Source organism: Lathamus discolor, chromosome 4, assembly GCF_037157495.1.
Source record: "Lathamus discolor isolate bLatDis1 chromosome 4, bLatDis1.hap1, whole genome shotgun sequence".
Taxonomy (NCBI): Eukaryota; Metazoa; Chordata; class Aves; order Psittaciformes; family Psittacidae; genus Lathamus; species Lathamus discolor.
Window position 1 is genome coordinate 38,669,366 of NC_088887.1, and position 16,230 is coordinate 38,685,595.

The window sequence follows — 16,230 nt, forward strand, 5'->3', positions numbered from 1 at the left end:
TTGAATTATTGTTCTGGTCTTTGGTTAATGCTTTTGGCAGAGAGCATGCTGGTCAGTCGTACTTGCTCGGTTATTCACCTAAATCAAGTTACTGTGGTATTGCTGTCACTGAAATAACAGCCTCAACAAAAATCGGCCTGGCAAAATCACAAGGGGAAGTTTTAACTGTGGAAGTAGAGAAGGTACCAGGGTGGGGAGGGGAATGCTGAGCTCCTGTAAGCCAAGTAGGCTTTCCCTTCTCTAAGTGATACTGAGGCAGATTTTGGAAGGAAGGCACAGCTGCTTTTGCTGTCCCTGTGCTAAAGACTAGCTTGCCAGGCTGCTGCTATGGCTGTCCCTCTTGCAGCCTTCCTTGCTTGTCAGAGGGCTCAGGGTGCCTTGGTGATATGCTCTGTTAAATCTCACCTTGAGTGTGCTGGAAAGCATAAAGAGCTGCAGAGCAGTGGGGTCCTGCCAGCTTGGTCTGGCTGCAGGGCAAAAGGGGTGCAGGGGATGAGAGGGGGACAGTGGTCTGTGGGGTAGGGATCAGTGCAGGGCAGGGAAGGAGAGTCTGCTTAGTGGGGCTGTGGGGAGGAAGAGCACTAGAACATCGTTGTTTGCTGAAACACCCCCTTCCATCCTTGCAAAAGGCTGAATACGGTGCCTCATTAAATTCATCATTCAGTGAGGTCTGCAGCACTTGAATCTGCTGGCTAAAGTGTGTTTGAGACTATTAAATGCAGGGAAAGTATGTTCAGTCTTACATTAGTACGTTTGTCTCCTCTATGAATTAGCTCTGACTTAACAGGCTATTTCAGAGTTGAGAGGAACGTCTGAATTCCTAGAGGTGCAGATGTGCTCTGCTGAGGGAGCTCCTCTTCTGTATGCTTGCCTGTATAGCAGCAAATACTTACTGGTGCAGATTCAGGTCTCAGTAAAAGTTTTTTATTGTGATGGTTCACCTCCTGCCCCTTGGGATAGCAGCTGATAAATCAAGAAGCCAGGTATCAGATTTCTTCAATGCCTCTGGTGTAGCGGCTTGTGCTCTGCTGTGGCTTGAGTCGTCAGTGGTCGTGATGCATCTCTCACGATGCAACTAGCAAAGGTGTGATGTGCTCTGCCTGCTCTTCCCTTCATTCACCACGAGCAAGAGCCAGAGCTACTTACCTCTTGCCTTCCCTTTACCTCCAATTTCTCACCACGCTGTTGGTGTGTTTGGCTTTAAAGCTCTTCAGTGGGGACTAGTTTACGGTTTGCAGCCTCTTCCATTTTCCTTTCTGCCTCCTGCAAGTGATCTTGCTGCTGAAAAGATGTTTCACCTCATTTTATGTAGCGTTCATCCAGCACTGCCTGAAAGCAAGCAACGTGCCTTTATGTGTGTGAGCGGGAGATTCACGAGCAAAACCACTGAGCTTTTGGACACAAGCACTTCACCTGCCCAGTGTTGGTGGGGAAGAGGAAAACCACAACTGAAACTGTGATTGTAGCACGGAGCTGGCTCGGGGGGTTCCGTGCTTGCTGCCTTGGTGTGGAGTGCAGGAGCCCATTGGGTCCTAGCAGCTGCTCAACCCCTTGGCTCCTCTAAATCTACCAGTGCAATGACAACAACAACAAAGGCTAAATAACAGGCAAGTGGTGCTTACAGAGGCATCTGATAGGGTGGAAACTTCTTTTTTTAGCTTGCTCTGGGACCTGCTCATTTTTGTAACTGTACAGCATATGTAGGGATAGACGTTTTTGGAAGTAAATGAAGGCAAAACATTTGATTCCTTAAACTTTCCCTCTAACTTGGCGGTACATGGCTTTGCTGTACCAAGAGCCTTCTTAAGCTTCACGGTGCCTTCTGGAGAAGGGTAAAGAAGGTGGGGTTTTGTTCTTTGTTTTTATTTTTTCCAGGTTTTGTTTTTTAAAAAAGGCCCAATTTAAGGGAGGTAGCTGTGTTAGCTAATTAATGAGCAGTTAAAGCCGAGGAGTAACGTAGAAGTGCTTTAATTCTCTCCCATCTCATTTAGGTTTTGCCGGGCGTTCTAAGAGCAGCCTCGAAGCTGCTTTGTTGCCAAGGTGACTCGTAAATGTTGCTGAGGCGATGCTGCTCTGGTGCATTTCCATAGCACAAACATGATAAATTATGGGATGCATATGTCATGAGTCATAGGATTGTTCAGAGATCAAGTGATTTAAGCTATTGGCATGGACATGCGCGTCAGTATGGGCATGTGATGGTCTCATGTCGGTTCATAACAAAGCTCTTGTAGTGGTACTGAAAATCATACCGAAGTGCGAAAGATTGAATAAATTCTACAAGCTGTGAATTTCTTGATCTAGAAGCATGATTTTACCTGTGTATCTAATTTTCTAAGAGGAAGACGCTGCCCGTTTAAATCTGATCTGGGGAAAATGAAACCTGACATGTTAAAAGCCTGATCTTAAGGTGTGAGGTCACGGGGAAAAAGTTAAACCAATTTCTGTGTGTGAAAGTAGCTGGTATAATGTGCCAAAGCCTTTAGAGCTGGTGTTCAGCATCCGAGCGAGGCGCCGGTGTCCCTTTGCATGGTAATCCTCTGCTTTCCAATCTGGGCTGTGTGTATACCTGAACAAATGAAAGATGGAGACAGTAAACATGTCCTTTGCCCTGGTCAGTTATTACCTTCCTGCCACAGGACATAGTGCAAAAAGAAAAAGGGGAAGAAACAAAAACCAATGCAGGGAGAATGGTGGTTGCTTGCTTGTGCAGTGTGCTAGGCTTGGGCAGGAAGAAACAAATGTGGAAAGCTCCCAACCAGAGGGACTGGGAAGGAAAAATGAACTCGTCTGGGTTCCCTCTGTTCCGTGGGGTACTCAGAATTGGATGCTGAAGGTGACTTCATGGAATTTCTTACTGATGTTGTGATCTCTATGCTGAATACTGTGTTTTAGCATTTGGATAGTCATTATCATCCTTGGATGAATAAAGGGTGCCTCTATAAGTGAGTGCAATGAGAGGTTGCTCCAGGGAAGAGGAAAGGCTGTTTTTAGCTGCCATGTTATTTGAACAAGAGAATTGCAGCCTAAACACTAAGATGTGTTTCCTTGTTTGCATCGCATGGGAGGGCCTGTTCTCAGGCAGCTGACAGCAACAGGAAGATGGAAAAGTGAAGGAAAGTTTTTTTGTGGATAGCGTGTTTGTGTGTGTGTGTAACTGTTTCTTGCGTGATTGTAGCCCTGCGCTAAGGAGGAGATACTGCTTCAGGCAGAAACCATATGTGAAGAAGCATCTTCTTTAGTTCTTCCTTGTTTCTAGACTGGTAGGACAGTGAGAAATGGTTTGAATTGTTGGTGCTGGCTCTTACAGCTGGTGTGACACTGGCAAATGCTGGAGGCTTGAGGAAGGAACACATTTAAGAGTTTAATCTCCTTACTCATTGAGGTGTGTTGCTATGAGAACTCGGCATTTATCCTGTGTTTCTGGCTACCTCGTCACTGTTTGAATAATGATGATACGAAAACTCACAAGAATTTTGTTGTTGTTTTCTTCCTGGCATAGAGAAAAGGATGTTGTAGATACATGGCAGGGGGGAACAAAAGCAAATAAATTCTCCTTGTCCTTGTTGGGCTTGCACGATATGCTTATGTTGCTGTGCCTCTTGTTGACATTTATATCTTAATTTGGGGAGACACTGCGTCTGATCTGGGTTGCTTGCAAAACAGTTTGAGGACAGAGTGGAATCCGGTGGTAAAACATTAATAGAGCCTGCACCCTGTAGGCGGCCGCTGCTCTGCCAAGGGGAAAAACCTCTGGGCATGCAACGTGTCGGTACAAGCTGCGTAGGGAGCCTGACAGCCTGTGGGTTATGCTGTGTCCTGGACAGCAACTGACCTTTGTTCTTTCGTGGTGAAAATCCGGCTGTGGAAGAGGCAGGGAGCATCAGCAGCGGAGCAGCCAGGCAAGGACGCGTCCTGCATGGCTCCACGGCTTCGCTGTCCTCCTGTGCCAATGCAGGATGATTACACAACCCAGATTAATGTGCGGAGATGTCACTGATCTTAATGGCCTTAACCACATCTAGGGGGCCAGATTTTAGAGACGCGTGTGCAGAGGGATTTCTGGCTCGGGAGCCAGGGAGATGTAGCTGTGGTTGCCTCAGGGGACCCCCTCAGATGTCACCGGAGAGCAGAGGCAAAGGTGTTGCAGAGCTGCTGGCAGCAGGGGCTTTCTGGATAAACTTCAGTAGGTGTGTGCTGCTCTTCCCAGCATGTGGGGCCCCAGAGAAATGCTAACGCTGACAAGCTGTTAGTGAGGTTACGGCAAATGTCTCTCCCCTCCTTTTGATTCGTTAGCGTGGACAGTCTGAGTGAGCAGCGCTTGGCATCCTTGTGTCGAGTCCTCTTGCAGATAGAGAAGGAATTAATCTGCAGCGGGTCGCTTTCAGTGGTGGCAGGCTGGGGCTGGAATTAGCTTGCTGTTTCCTGCAAGCCCCAAAGATTAAGACCGTCAGCCCTCCCACCCCCCCAGCCTGCTACTTCCTCTGACCCTGCAAAAGCTTCCCTGGGAATTGGTCAGGATGTGCCTGCCTTTTCTCAGGCTAGACAGGGTTAGGAGCAGGAAAGCTGTCCTGAGCTAGTGACTCTTAGCATGAACCATGGTGTGTAGCTGCTGGTGCTGCTGGAGATGCGAAGGCTATAAAACAGCAGGAGTGTGGCAGAGAGTGCCCTTACCTCACCTGTTTAGGGAAACTGACCATATAAGTATTGTATTTCCTTATGAAATGGGGGGAAATGGCAGGCAGCATTAAAAATGTAAAATGGAATTGGAGAGAATAATTTCTAAAGTGATACTTAAAACTTTGGAAGGTCCAGCTTCTTTTATGCTGTGTGAAACTGGACTGCTGGTGCTGTTGATGTGGTTATCGTATACAGCTGTCGGGCAGCATCTTCATGACACATGTGCAAGCATGGGATGTTGCCAGATTCTGGTTCAGGAGGACACTGGTGATTCAGAGGCACAGTCGTAGTAAGCTGGGATACCCGTTTTCTGCAACATGTCAGCATTGCTGGCTGGAAGTGTGACAAACTGCATTTTAAAGTCTTGAAGGGAGCAGGTGTTGGCCAGGCGGCCTTGTGGAGAGGAGCATCGCCAAACAGCAGAATAGCCTGCGCGTCCTGCTCGCCTGGAAAAAGTCTACTTCTGTTTTGATTTTTCTTGGCCAGATATCTTCTGCTGTTTTATAAAGCAACCCTGCAGGCAGCTTCCCAAGCAGCGTAAAAATGATGGTGGGGTGCCTGCAAACATCTCCAGAACCCTAGGTGCTATTTGGAACTGTTTCCAAGTTGTGGTGATGAGTGGTCTCAGGAGAGTTCTCCCCCTCCTAGCCTTCCGTTGCTGACAACAGGTGCTTCAAGGACAGTTGTGAAACCAGAGGGTGTTGGCAGAGCTGTAGGAAGGTGCTCTCAAGGTTAGGTGAGGTAGAGCTGGGCTGCATCCAGGGACTGCCAGTGCTTGGATATTGATGTGGTGGGTCTCCGAGGGAAGACGAGGGGAAAGGGGGCTGCAGGGGATCAACTTCTGCCTTGATGAGGGAGAAGAGCAGAAGTTGAGGGCCAGGCTGCACAGGAGAAGAGGAAAGGGAAGAAGGGAAATGGGAGAAGGAGGAAGAGCAAGGAGGAGAAAGAGGAAAAGAGACAGTGAGCCATGGGGGGCAGTAGGATGGAGCATGCAGTTTGCCGAACAGCAGCAGATGTGCTGAAAGATGATTGGTCAGCCAGGAGAGCTAAAACACATGGGAAGAACAACTTGTTTGTGAGACTTGTAAATAGGAAGCTGATTATAACCGTGTTTCAGTCTGTACCGTGTGTCTGCCTACCCATGCCTCGGCTAGCTTGGTTAAACCCAGGAAAAGAATACCTGCTCAAGGTGATGATTATGTGTCACATTTGAAAGTGCTTGAGCTGTCTCTAAATTTGGGGCAGCAGTATCGGAGAGCTGAAGTTAGGGCAAGCGTGGCAGCATGGGGTGTTTTTGTGGCTCATTTGTCAGACTGGTTTCTAGTAAGCTTTTCATAGCTCGCTGCTGCTGGAAATACTCCCTGAAAAAAGTGAGGTCTTTTTTAAGAGGAGGTGACAGAGATCATGTGATGTTCAGTGACTGGCTGATTACTCGAAGTGAGGGAACCTTTTTATAACCTTGGTTTCAAGCAGTGCTTTTTGCAAAATATCACAGCTATTCTTGGTGGCATTCCCGTGTAGTGTGTGCGTGCTCCATATCCCATTTATATCTCCAAAAGAAGGGACAAATGCTTTTAAGTCAGACTCTGCAGTTTGATGCAAGAAGTTAGGGAAGAATTACGAACTAGCAAAAGGCTAATAATACTTCAGTATCATCAAACGGTATTTTTGAAAACAAAGTCATTGCAAAGTGGAGTTTGTATTATTGTTATTTACCATGTTTTTGTGGGGCCAGGCTGCTTTCTGAAAAGGGTCTGCGCTTTTGATATCCAAAGATGTTTCTTTATTTGAAATAGCATATTGTGATGTTTCTATGGATACAGGTATTTTGAATATTGTACTTCTTAAATGGATGTAAAAACAACAGAAAGTATTGTGCTGTTGGAGGTTTTGTACTTAACTGGTGAGAAAACTGCTGCCTTAGGCTGACCAGAGGAGACTTGTTCCAAAGTACAATTTTGTGTTTATTTGCATGCCTCATGAGGCATACGTAAGTCATGATGGAGATGACTCTGAAGAGATCAGAGAGCGTAGCTTGCTCGCAATGAATTGTTTTGTATTTATTAGGTCATGGTGTTTGTTTTTTGTCTTTAGGTAACTTTACTAGTACAGAAAACAACCAAGGTCACTTTCTTGAAAGTCCAGAGGAAAAAGATCTCTCAAATGAGAAATGTTACTTAGAGAGACATTCTATATATGAAAAAGCGGAAGACCAGTCAACAGAAGATATTAGCCAACATCCATGTCCGCGTCTGGACAGGAAGCGTAAACACTCTGGTGAGAGAGTGCAAAATGATGGCAGCCAAAATGAAAGCTTTGTGGATGAACTGCAGGATGAACTTACATCAAAAGCAAAAAAGAAGAAGAACTCCAAAGGTAAGACAGCATTTTGCTTTTGTCTCTCTTACGGAATGTCTTGTGAAAGGAATGTCCCTTTGGCTTAATGTGTTTCCATTTTTGAATTTGATAGTTACTAATGTGAGCACTGTCATTTCACTTTAAATTATATATATATATATATATATATATGTATGTATATATATATGTATATATATAAAAATCTTGGTATATAAGGGTAAAGCACTAGTCGCTGGACACTGTAGCCACAGCAGTGCAAGTTACTGTAGTGCATGTAACCCTTAATGAGCGAACCTTTAAAATGCATAGTGTGGTGGTAAAGCTGAGACTATATGCCCCGAAAGTGAAATGTAGCTTTTGTTTTAAGTTGAGGGGGCTTTTTGATTAATTTTTAGTTATTTTTCCATTAGATGACTGGCCTGAGAGGGAAATGACAAACAATTCCTCTAACCACTTAGAAGAGCCCAATTGTAATGAGGTGACCAACCTGAAGGTGTGCATTGAATTAACAGGGCTCCATCCCAAAAAGCAGCGTCACCTGCAGCATCTTAGGGAACTATGGGAGCAGCAGGTGTCACCAGAGAGATCCCCGTCCGGCAAGTTGGGCCGGCAAAGCAGGAAAGATTTAGCTGAGGCTGTTCAGCCAGAGGCCACTGCAAAGGTCAAAGACTTCACAGAAGAAAGGCACACCAAGAAAAGGTCAGAGGCCAAAAGCAATAGAAGTTGGTCTGAAGAGTCCCTCAAAACAAGTGACAATGAACAAGGTATGCAGAGACTACTAGGGAAACCATCTGGCTTTAGCATTTACAGTGACGCATGCTGCCACCAATGTTAAGGAATTGTCGAGCTTTTTTATTCTTATTAAAACATTATGTATATATTTCTGTAAATGTCCATTTGTATGAGGGCTGGCAACTCCTGTTTAAGAATTGCATTGTAGCTGATATTCGGTAGACAGAACATGTGTCTGTGTATGTGTGTGTAACTGTTTGTGCATGTGTGTGTGTGTGTTGGCTTTAAATACTCTTTCATAGATAACGTGAAGATGAAGTTTATGTCTCTAGAGGATAGCTGGGTGGGGGGGCATGCAACATGGGCATGCGAGGGAGGCAGTGAAGAGGCTGCTAGCTGGTGTAAGAGCGTTTAACTAGATGTAGTATTTGAGGGGCTGTGACCCTCTGAAACGCAGCTAGGAGCTCTTGATCTCAGGAACCCAACGCCTCCAGCACCCTCAGCACAGCTGGGATTCCCTGCCTTTCCCAGGGCGTATTGCTCAAGAGCAAAGCTCATCCTCCTCTCAAAGAGGATGCTTTGCTTGTTCACATGGGCATGTCCTGTAAACTCCTGTGGCCCCACTCCCTGGCCCCTCGGCAGAGATCTTCCCAGCAGCTCTCTCCCAAAGGGTCACTTCCTCAAAGCTCATCAGCTTTCTTTGACTTCTTTCCAGCTGCTTCTTTTCCCTTCACTCCACTTCCTCCTTTTCCTCATCTTCTCCCCCTTTTCTGGTCATTCCGTATCCTAGGGGAGAGCCCATGGAGCCAATCTTCCAGATTTTGCCTTTGAACAGACAGGTCACTCTCCTGTCCCTGCCATCCTCTGCCCTCAGGCATATTGTCTGCTGTTGCTTTTCCCCTTCTCTGTGACATTTGTTGCTGTAGCTTGGTTGGAGAACTGGTAGGGAATGGCAGCATGCAGGTCATGTAGCTGACACCCCTCGTGTGTCCGCTGCAACTCATCATGAATCCCCATCTCCTCTGTGCAGAGCAGGGAGCCCTTGTTTCCTCTTTCAGCTTTTCAGGTTGCAAATACTCTTCTTCCTCTCCTCCTCTTACGCCTCCAAGTCCTCTGCCTGCTTCTGAGGAAAGGCTGGTTTGGGGAGCTCTGAATTGGATGTTTGGGGTCCTTTCTCCTTCACAGGCCTGAGAACTTCGTCAAACCGGTAGACATTCACCCTCCACAGGTAGTTCAGATGAGATTCCCTCAAAAGAGAGAAGCATGAATAGAGTGAATCGTCTTATTCCATGCCATGGAAAGGACCAAGTCCAGATCGTCCTGCACTAGTGAGAGTTTTCTTGGGTAGCATCTCCAAAACAGTCACAGGCAAATGTATTGACTTCCTTTCTATCCTAGCGCTCCTCACCCATCTTTCCCCTCAGTAGGGTTATCTTTGAGGGCAGGAATCCCCAAACTTTGATGCTCATTAATGGGGAAGGTTCTCCAAAAGGATTTGTGGAGCAGGAGATCAAAACTTACTTTAAAAGGAGCTTTGACTCTTACTCCCTTGCTTTATGTGCTGCCTTGGCGAGCGTGGTATTGGCTCAAACACCCCTACCCATCACCTTTGTACGTTCAGAAAAAGACACCTTGTAGAGATTAAATGAGGGAAGCTGCGTTGTCTAAGGATGCTCTAACTTTGCCCTGTGATGCCTCCTGTGGCAGCGACGAGCTTCTGTAACACATGACCTCAGGAAAGAAAAAGACTTGGCTTGCGATTTATGCACTTACGCACCCTTCCCAAGGGCATTCAGATTCAGTTTCCCCCGTGGCTGTGAAAAACCTCTTGGGTTTGGAAGCCCAAAAACCATAAACCTGACTAAATTATGCCTTGCCATTCATGGTGCAGAGGCATTGGAAATTGTTGAGGTCACTTTGCTGGTGCTTCTCCATCCAGTTGGAGTGTAAACCTTTGGATCTCCTTTTTCTTAGTTCATCAGGATGAGGACATTTTTCCCTGTTGTGCAACAGAGCATCCTGCATGGCAGTTGCATGGGGATGGAGACTTTCAGCTTGTCTTTCTTGCACAGGACTAGTTCTCAGACTTCCCTTAAACAAGCAGGTATCATGAATACAAGAATATACCCTGTCTCTTGCAGCTTTTTGTGCTCTGGGACTGGGAACAGCTGGTTCCTGTGCCTGTGAACATGGCAGTCTTTGCTGCTGGGAAGCTGATTGTATCCCAAGAAGTGGGCTGTAACAAGGCATCCAAGTCTGCTCGTACACCAGAGAAGCATTAGCCCAACATCGGGATGATTTGCTGCCTGTGCCTGCGAATCTCCAGGAAGAAGGAGGGGGCTGACTTCTGGGCTTGTTGCTCTAGTTGTGTTCAACCCAGGATTTTAGGTGGATAAGTCATGCACTGCACTGCAAGCCACCACTGGGCTGCCACCCCTTTGTTCCCCTTTCAGTGCCTGCTGGCTGGGTGACCAAGTGGTGGCCTCTGGAAATGTTCCCTCAATGACACTTCTGGCTGTTGCCTCCTTGCAGCCTCACTTGCAGGTCAGAATCATGAAAGCTGGGATGTGGCTTGCCCCAGGTAACTTCAGAGCAGAGAATGGATTGAGAGCAGCCCTGAGGAGAGAGACTTGGGGATGTTGGTTGACAAGAGTCATAGAATCACATAATACCAGGTTGGAAGGAACCTCAGGGATCATCTGGTTCAACCTTTCTTGGCAAAGCATGATCTAGACAAGATGTCCCAGCACTCTGTCCAGTCCAATCTTAAAAGTGTCCAATGTTGGGGAATCTACTACTTCCCTGGGGAGATTATTCCAATGGCTTATTCTCATTGGGAAAAATTTTCCTCTTAATGTCCAGCCGGAGTCTCCTTAGGGGTAAGTAGTGCCCATTACCCCTCTTTTCTACGTGGCTCCTTGTAAAAAGAGAGTCTTCATCTTCTTTGTAGCCACCCTTTAAATGCTGGAACATAATGATAAGGTGCCCCTGCAATGTGTGCTTGCAGCCCAGACAGCCAACCATAACTTGGGCTGCATAAAAAGCAGCATGACCAACAAGCAGGTTGAGGGAGGTGATTGTGCCCGTCTACTCTGCTCTCGTGGGACCCCACCTGCAGTACTGTGTTCATTCAGCTCTGGGGACCCCAACACAAGAGGGACATGAACTTGTTTGAGCAAGTCCAGAGGAGGCCACAAAGATGATCAGGGGTCTGGAGCACCTCTCCTATGAAGACAGGCTGAGAGAGTTGGGCTTGTTCAGTCTAGAGAAGAGAAGGCTCAGAGGAGACCTCAGAGCAGCTTCCAGTACCTAAAGGGGGCTACAAGATATCTGGAGGACTTTTTACAAGGACAAGTAGCGATGGGGCAAGGTGGGAATGGCTTTAAGCTGCAAGAGGATAGATTTAGATTAGATGTTGGGAAGAAGTTCTTCAGTATGAGAGTGTTGGGACAATGGAACAAGTTGCCTAGAGAAGCTGAGGCTGCCCCATCTCTAGCAGTGTTCAAGGCCAGGTTGGACAGGGTTTTCAGCAGCCTGGTCTAGTGGAGGGTGTCCCCGCCCATGCAGGGGCGTTGGAACCGGGTGGTCTCTAAGGTCCCTTCCAACCCAAAACATTCTATGGTTCTGTGATCTCCCTAGTAACGCTGGCCGTACTGGCTCTCCAGGGTGCAGCAGGTCTGTTAGGATACCTGCAGCCTCAGGGCATCGTGCCGCTTGCCTGGACCTGTGGCTGAGGTGGGAACTGTGGTCTCTGCTGGGGTCCTAGCTGAGGAATAACCTTCTGGTGCTGTCAGTGGCGTGGTAGCCAGCTCCCCAACAGCCTCCGAGGAAGCTGCAGCCGCTCACCCAGCACAAGGAGAAGACCCAGGTAGCACAGAAACTAAAGCCCCGAGGAGAGGAACTGGGAGGATGTAGCACACTAGGAAAGCTGCTGCCTGCCCGTTGGAGCTCCCTTTGGTTGCAGGCAGCGCGGCGGCCGCTGGCTTGGCAAGCAGGAGGGGGCAGTTGCAGGGGTGGGAGCCAAGCAAACGAGCATTCAGGTGACGCGGCAGCAGCTGCTTTTCTGCATGGACCTTTCTGCATCCCACTCTTGTGGGAAGGGAGGCAGGTCCTGCTCTGAGTCAGGCTCACCACAGCCCACATCAGTCAGAGGTCTGGGTTTTGGGGGTTTGGATTAGGTCGGTTTTTATCCATGGGTATTTGGGGGTATTCCTACTCGCTCTTGTTCTTTTCTACTACCTTCACATACATAGTGGTCGGAAGGATGGGGTGGGATTCCAGGATTAAGCACTTGCCTTTTCTCTGTCCGTTTTCCCAGGCTGATGCTTGGATTTTTCTGGATAATGCTGGCCTCTTGCAGCGTTATTGATCCCGAAGCTGCTGGGCATAGCGTTGCTACTCTCCATCTCTTCGCTGCAACACACGCTTAACCAGGTGCTTGCTGTCACCACTGTGGAGGGTGAATGTGGAGCACAGAGTTTGTGTGGAGCTTGCAGGCTAGAGTACACACTTCGTGGCAATTAAACGTCTGCTTCTCATGCCTTGGCATCCCTGCATGGGCAAGCCTGCAGTTTTTTGAGATAGGCTTCTCCTCCTGTGTATTTTCTTCCTACTTCCTTTTGCTATTTTTATCCTTCTCCAGACCTGTGAGGTTTTTCTCTTTCTGTTCTACTTTTTCTACATGCAGCAGTTCCTTTCTTCCCTTTGCACTCACCAGACCTCACTGCTGCTGCTTTCCATCTTGGGAATTCTTTTAATAGGTGATTAAGTAGAGAATGATGATATTTTGGTATTGGAATTGGGATTCTCACGTGCTACTCCAGTGAGGTTTGTGTGGAACCAGGACAGTTAGACATTCATTTCTCCATGCTGTCTGCAGAGTTGGAAAGACAGCCTTGCATCCATAGGCTCAGCCTACGACTGGGTGCCTTCCTTCAGGATTGCAAAGCCTAAAGAGCTCAGTGGGTTTTTGCTGAACAATCTGCGCATCGTGTGTCCCATAAATTCCCTGACATCTGCTTGGCTGCGCTATGCATTTTTTGCTAGAAAGTGTCTTGAAAGATCCAAGGGATTTCTGTTTTCATCTTTTAATGTAGAAAGCCTTCTGCAAGTTGCTTTCACAGGTCTATTTAAGGGAAGACAAAAGTGTGAAGCTGCCCGCCAAGCGCATTCTAGATTTTCTTTTCTATCTACTGGCTCTGGATCGAGTCTCTTTCAGGAAAGATCTCTCCTTTCTGAGCAGCTGCCTTATTTGCTCCTGCCATCTCTTCTGTTCTGAAAGTAGCATCACTTCAGAGACTTCTGAGAGCAAAGGAGCCTCTTTCAAGTGCTCAGGGTTTTTTCCGCACCTTCCCTCAGTGGTGTGGTATTGTTTGGCTGAAGTGTCCCTTCCTTTCCAGCAACCTTTAATTTTTCTGCAGAGGAGTTGGTTCTGAGGTCACCTCAATTCTCTTCCCAAGGGAAATTCAGACTATAAAAAGTCAACTTTCCTGTCCTTGTTTTGTTGCAAACCTGCTTGCACTCTGAGGGAAAAAAAAGTAACCATGCTTTTTGCATGTGGCCCAGATTGTGGGATCCAGTTTGTGAGAGCTAACCCCTGGAGAGAACACAGCCCTGCCATGGGCAGCAGTACCTTAGCTCCAATAAGTCCCAGGACTGTGGTCTCGTAGAAAGACTCGCTTCTGGATGGAGTCACTGGGAAAACACAGCTGATTGCTTTTCCCGGGAACTCCGCATGCTTTTTGATAGAGCTTTGCACAGGGCTTCTGCAGGGACGTCTCTTTGAGTAGCCTTTCTTCTCTTTGCTGGTTTCTTTAGTAAAAATGCTGCCAGGGAGATGTTCCCCATCTTATTGCCATCTTTAGGCTAAACTCAACTTTCCTCTGGCGCTGTCCCATGCTTCCTGCCTCTCTTGCTTCCCCTCCTCCCCCGCCATCCCTGTATCTGCCCTGCCACCACCCCTAGCCAAAGGCGGGCAAGCCCGGCCAGGCCCAGGCTGCTGGAGGAGTTGGTTTCCTTTCAGATAAAGCAGTTCCAGGTAAGCAGGAGAGTTTTCCCCGCAGCGAGGCGGCGGCTTTCCGCTCTGCCTGCAGCGGCTGGGCTGCGATGGCATGGCCTTCGCAGTGCCCCGGCACGGGGCATTTCGTTTAGCGATTTTTATCAGAGCGTTACAACCGTTAACATAACGTTAACTGGATGCTATTTACAATTTGAATGTGGAATGCTTAAAATATTAATGATTTGAAAATGTAATTGATAGATCTCTTCAGCAGTCGAGGAGCTTGTGTTAAGTGCTAGCGATGCGTTTTCCTTTTAACACACCATGCGATGTGTAATGCCTTTCCTTCCCATTTAGGCTTGCCCGTATTCCCAATGTCTCCGCACATGAAGAGCCTTTCATCCACCAATGCAAACGGCAAAAGGCCGGCTCCGCCAAGCTCTACTCCAGCCTCGAGGTTGGCTGCCAAACAGCAGAAAATTAAAGAAAGCCGGAAGACAGATGGGCTGTACACAGACGAAGAGGAGGATTTCCAGCATGCATCTCTGCTGCAGAAATACAGCGAGTGTGAGAAGCCATCAGGGAAACGTCAGTGTAAAACAAAACACTTGGCACTGCAGGAGAAGAGAAGGAGGTCATCTCTGACAGGGGATGACACCACAGATATCGAAAATGCTGAAGATAAGGTATCTTTATTTAGACTTAATTGTCCACTGGCCTCTCGGAAGGCAGAGCCAACCTGCTTAAAACTAGCGCACTGTCATACATGCAGGGTAGGGGGGATTGCATTCAAATTCATCTGTGCGTGCTTTGCACGTTCTGTTTTTGCTTTTCTTAACCTGACTTCAAGGCACTGTTGGGGGGTGAGGCATCTCACGTTTAAAAGCTGTCGCAAAAAATTGAGTATGAGTAGGAAAGTGTAATTCTTTGCTAGCAGAATAAAATCCCATCACTGGATTGTTTAAAAACAAGGATAAAAACCTCCCCTCAATGATGGTTTTTGACAGGTCACGGTAACGAGGAAAGTCAGGAAGCGACCAGAGCCTACTTCAGACTGCGACTCCTCGCCAGCCAAGCCATATGAGCAGAAGCTGTACGATCGCCTGCAGCAGACTCCCTCATTACTACCCGGCTCACAGCCCCCGCAGCTGCCGATCACGAGCCCCCCTCAGGAGACCACCCCGAGCCGGCCCATGCCGCCCGAAGCGCGGAGGCTTATTGTCAATAAGAACGCAGGGGAAACGCTGCTGCAGCGGGCTGCGCGCCTGGGGTACGAGGTAAGGGACCCTCAGCGCCCAGCTGGATTGATGGCTGTTACTTTCGTTTCGAAAATTAACCCCCAATTTCCAGTTTTACAGAGGTCAGTTTTGCAAAGCAGCGGCTTTGAAGCTGGTGGTTGAAATTTGCAGGGCCCCCCCTTCCCCTGCTGCCTTCCCTTCCCTGGCACATGGGGTTTGGAGGCAGGTCACTGTGGGAATGAGTCCCCACCACTGCTGGGTCAGCTGGTGGGGACCCAGCAGCATCCTGTGTGAATGAGCAAAGGGTAAAGCTTTATTGCTAACCCTTGCTTCCCCTTAAATATAAACCATCTGCAAACAGAATGAATGTCTTTCCCCCCCCCCCTTTTTTTAAGTAGTCTTTACGGCGATCTTTAATGAGCTGTACGTTTTTCTGCTTTTGTTATTTGTGAAGAGCGCGTAGTTGAGGAGAAGGGCTTTATTTTTGTTCTTTCCTCCAAGGAGTATCTGGTATGTGACACAGGATGTAGCGCTTGGAGTGTCCTCTTGCATGATCAGATGCATTGCAGGAGCACTCTGCATGCTTTATGCTCGGAGTCTGGAGCTGCTTGGCGTAGCTGGAACAATGTTGTCTAATGAAACGGCCCCCCTGTTGCTACAAAAATCAGAAACCGATGAATCGCCTGGCTCTGCTGTTTTGAAGCACACTTTTATTGGGGAAATATGGGCATGTAGGTATGAGCGTCGCTGTGGCTCAGCTTCAGATCTGGAGGAGAGGTGTTTCATTGCAGAGGGCGATGGCTGCCTTTGGTGTGACTGCGGGGGTCACCCCGGCAGTGAGAGCACTGCTTGGACCTCAGAGCTGCGGTTGAGCCCCCGCTGGAAGATGGCATCGGCCTGGGCCCAGGTGGGCCTGCCCAGCCTCGGGGATTTGTTGAAGCCTCAAAATGGCCTTTGTGCAGCTGGAGAGCTTTGTGAGGAGAGGCCTCCTCCAGCTCTGGAAGGCAGGGCTTGTTGGAAAGGTTTTGTTTACCCTAGACAAAGGCTTCTTCTAACCCAGGGCACTTCAGCTCTAGCTAGGAGGAGGAGAAGTGGTTGTTAACAACATTGCTCCGTAATTCAAATGATTTCGGTTCCTACAGACATAAAATCTTCTACGTATCCAAAGTCAGAATAAGTCGTAGCATGTGCTCCTAGCGATCTTCCTGCACGGTGTCTGTCGGG

General features: G+C 47.9%; 1 protein-coding gene across 7 annotated transcripts in view; it reads left to right on the forward strand.

The window, feature by feature from the left end:
• BCOR (BCL6 corepressor) overlaps nt 1-16,230 on the forward strand; it is an 82,284-nt gene that overhangs the window by 50,591 nt on the left and 15,463 nt on the right. For 4 of the 7 annotated variants that reach the window (XM_065677147.1, XM_065677148.1, XM_065677146.1 and 1 more), the window contains 4 exons: nt 6,775-7,056; nt 7,449-7,802; nt 14,126-14,454; nt 14,776-15,045. In XM_065677147.1, coding sequence (XP_065533219.1) covers nt 6,775-7,056; nt 7,449-7,802; nt 14,126-14,454; nt 14,776-15,045 — 1,235 coding nt within the window. The remainder of the gene's footprint in view (nt 1-6,774; nt 7,057-7,448; nt 7,803-14,125; nt 14,455-14,775; nt 15,046-16,230) is intronic. The other 3 variants (XM_065677150.1, XM_065677151.1, XM_065677152.1) reach the window with 2 other exon arrangements.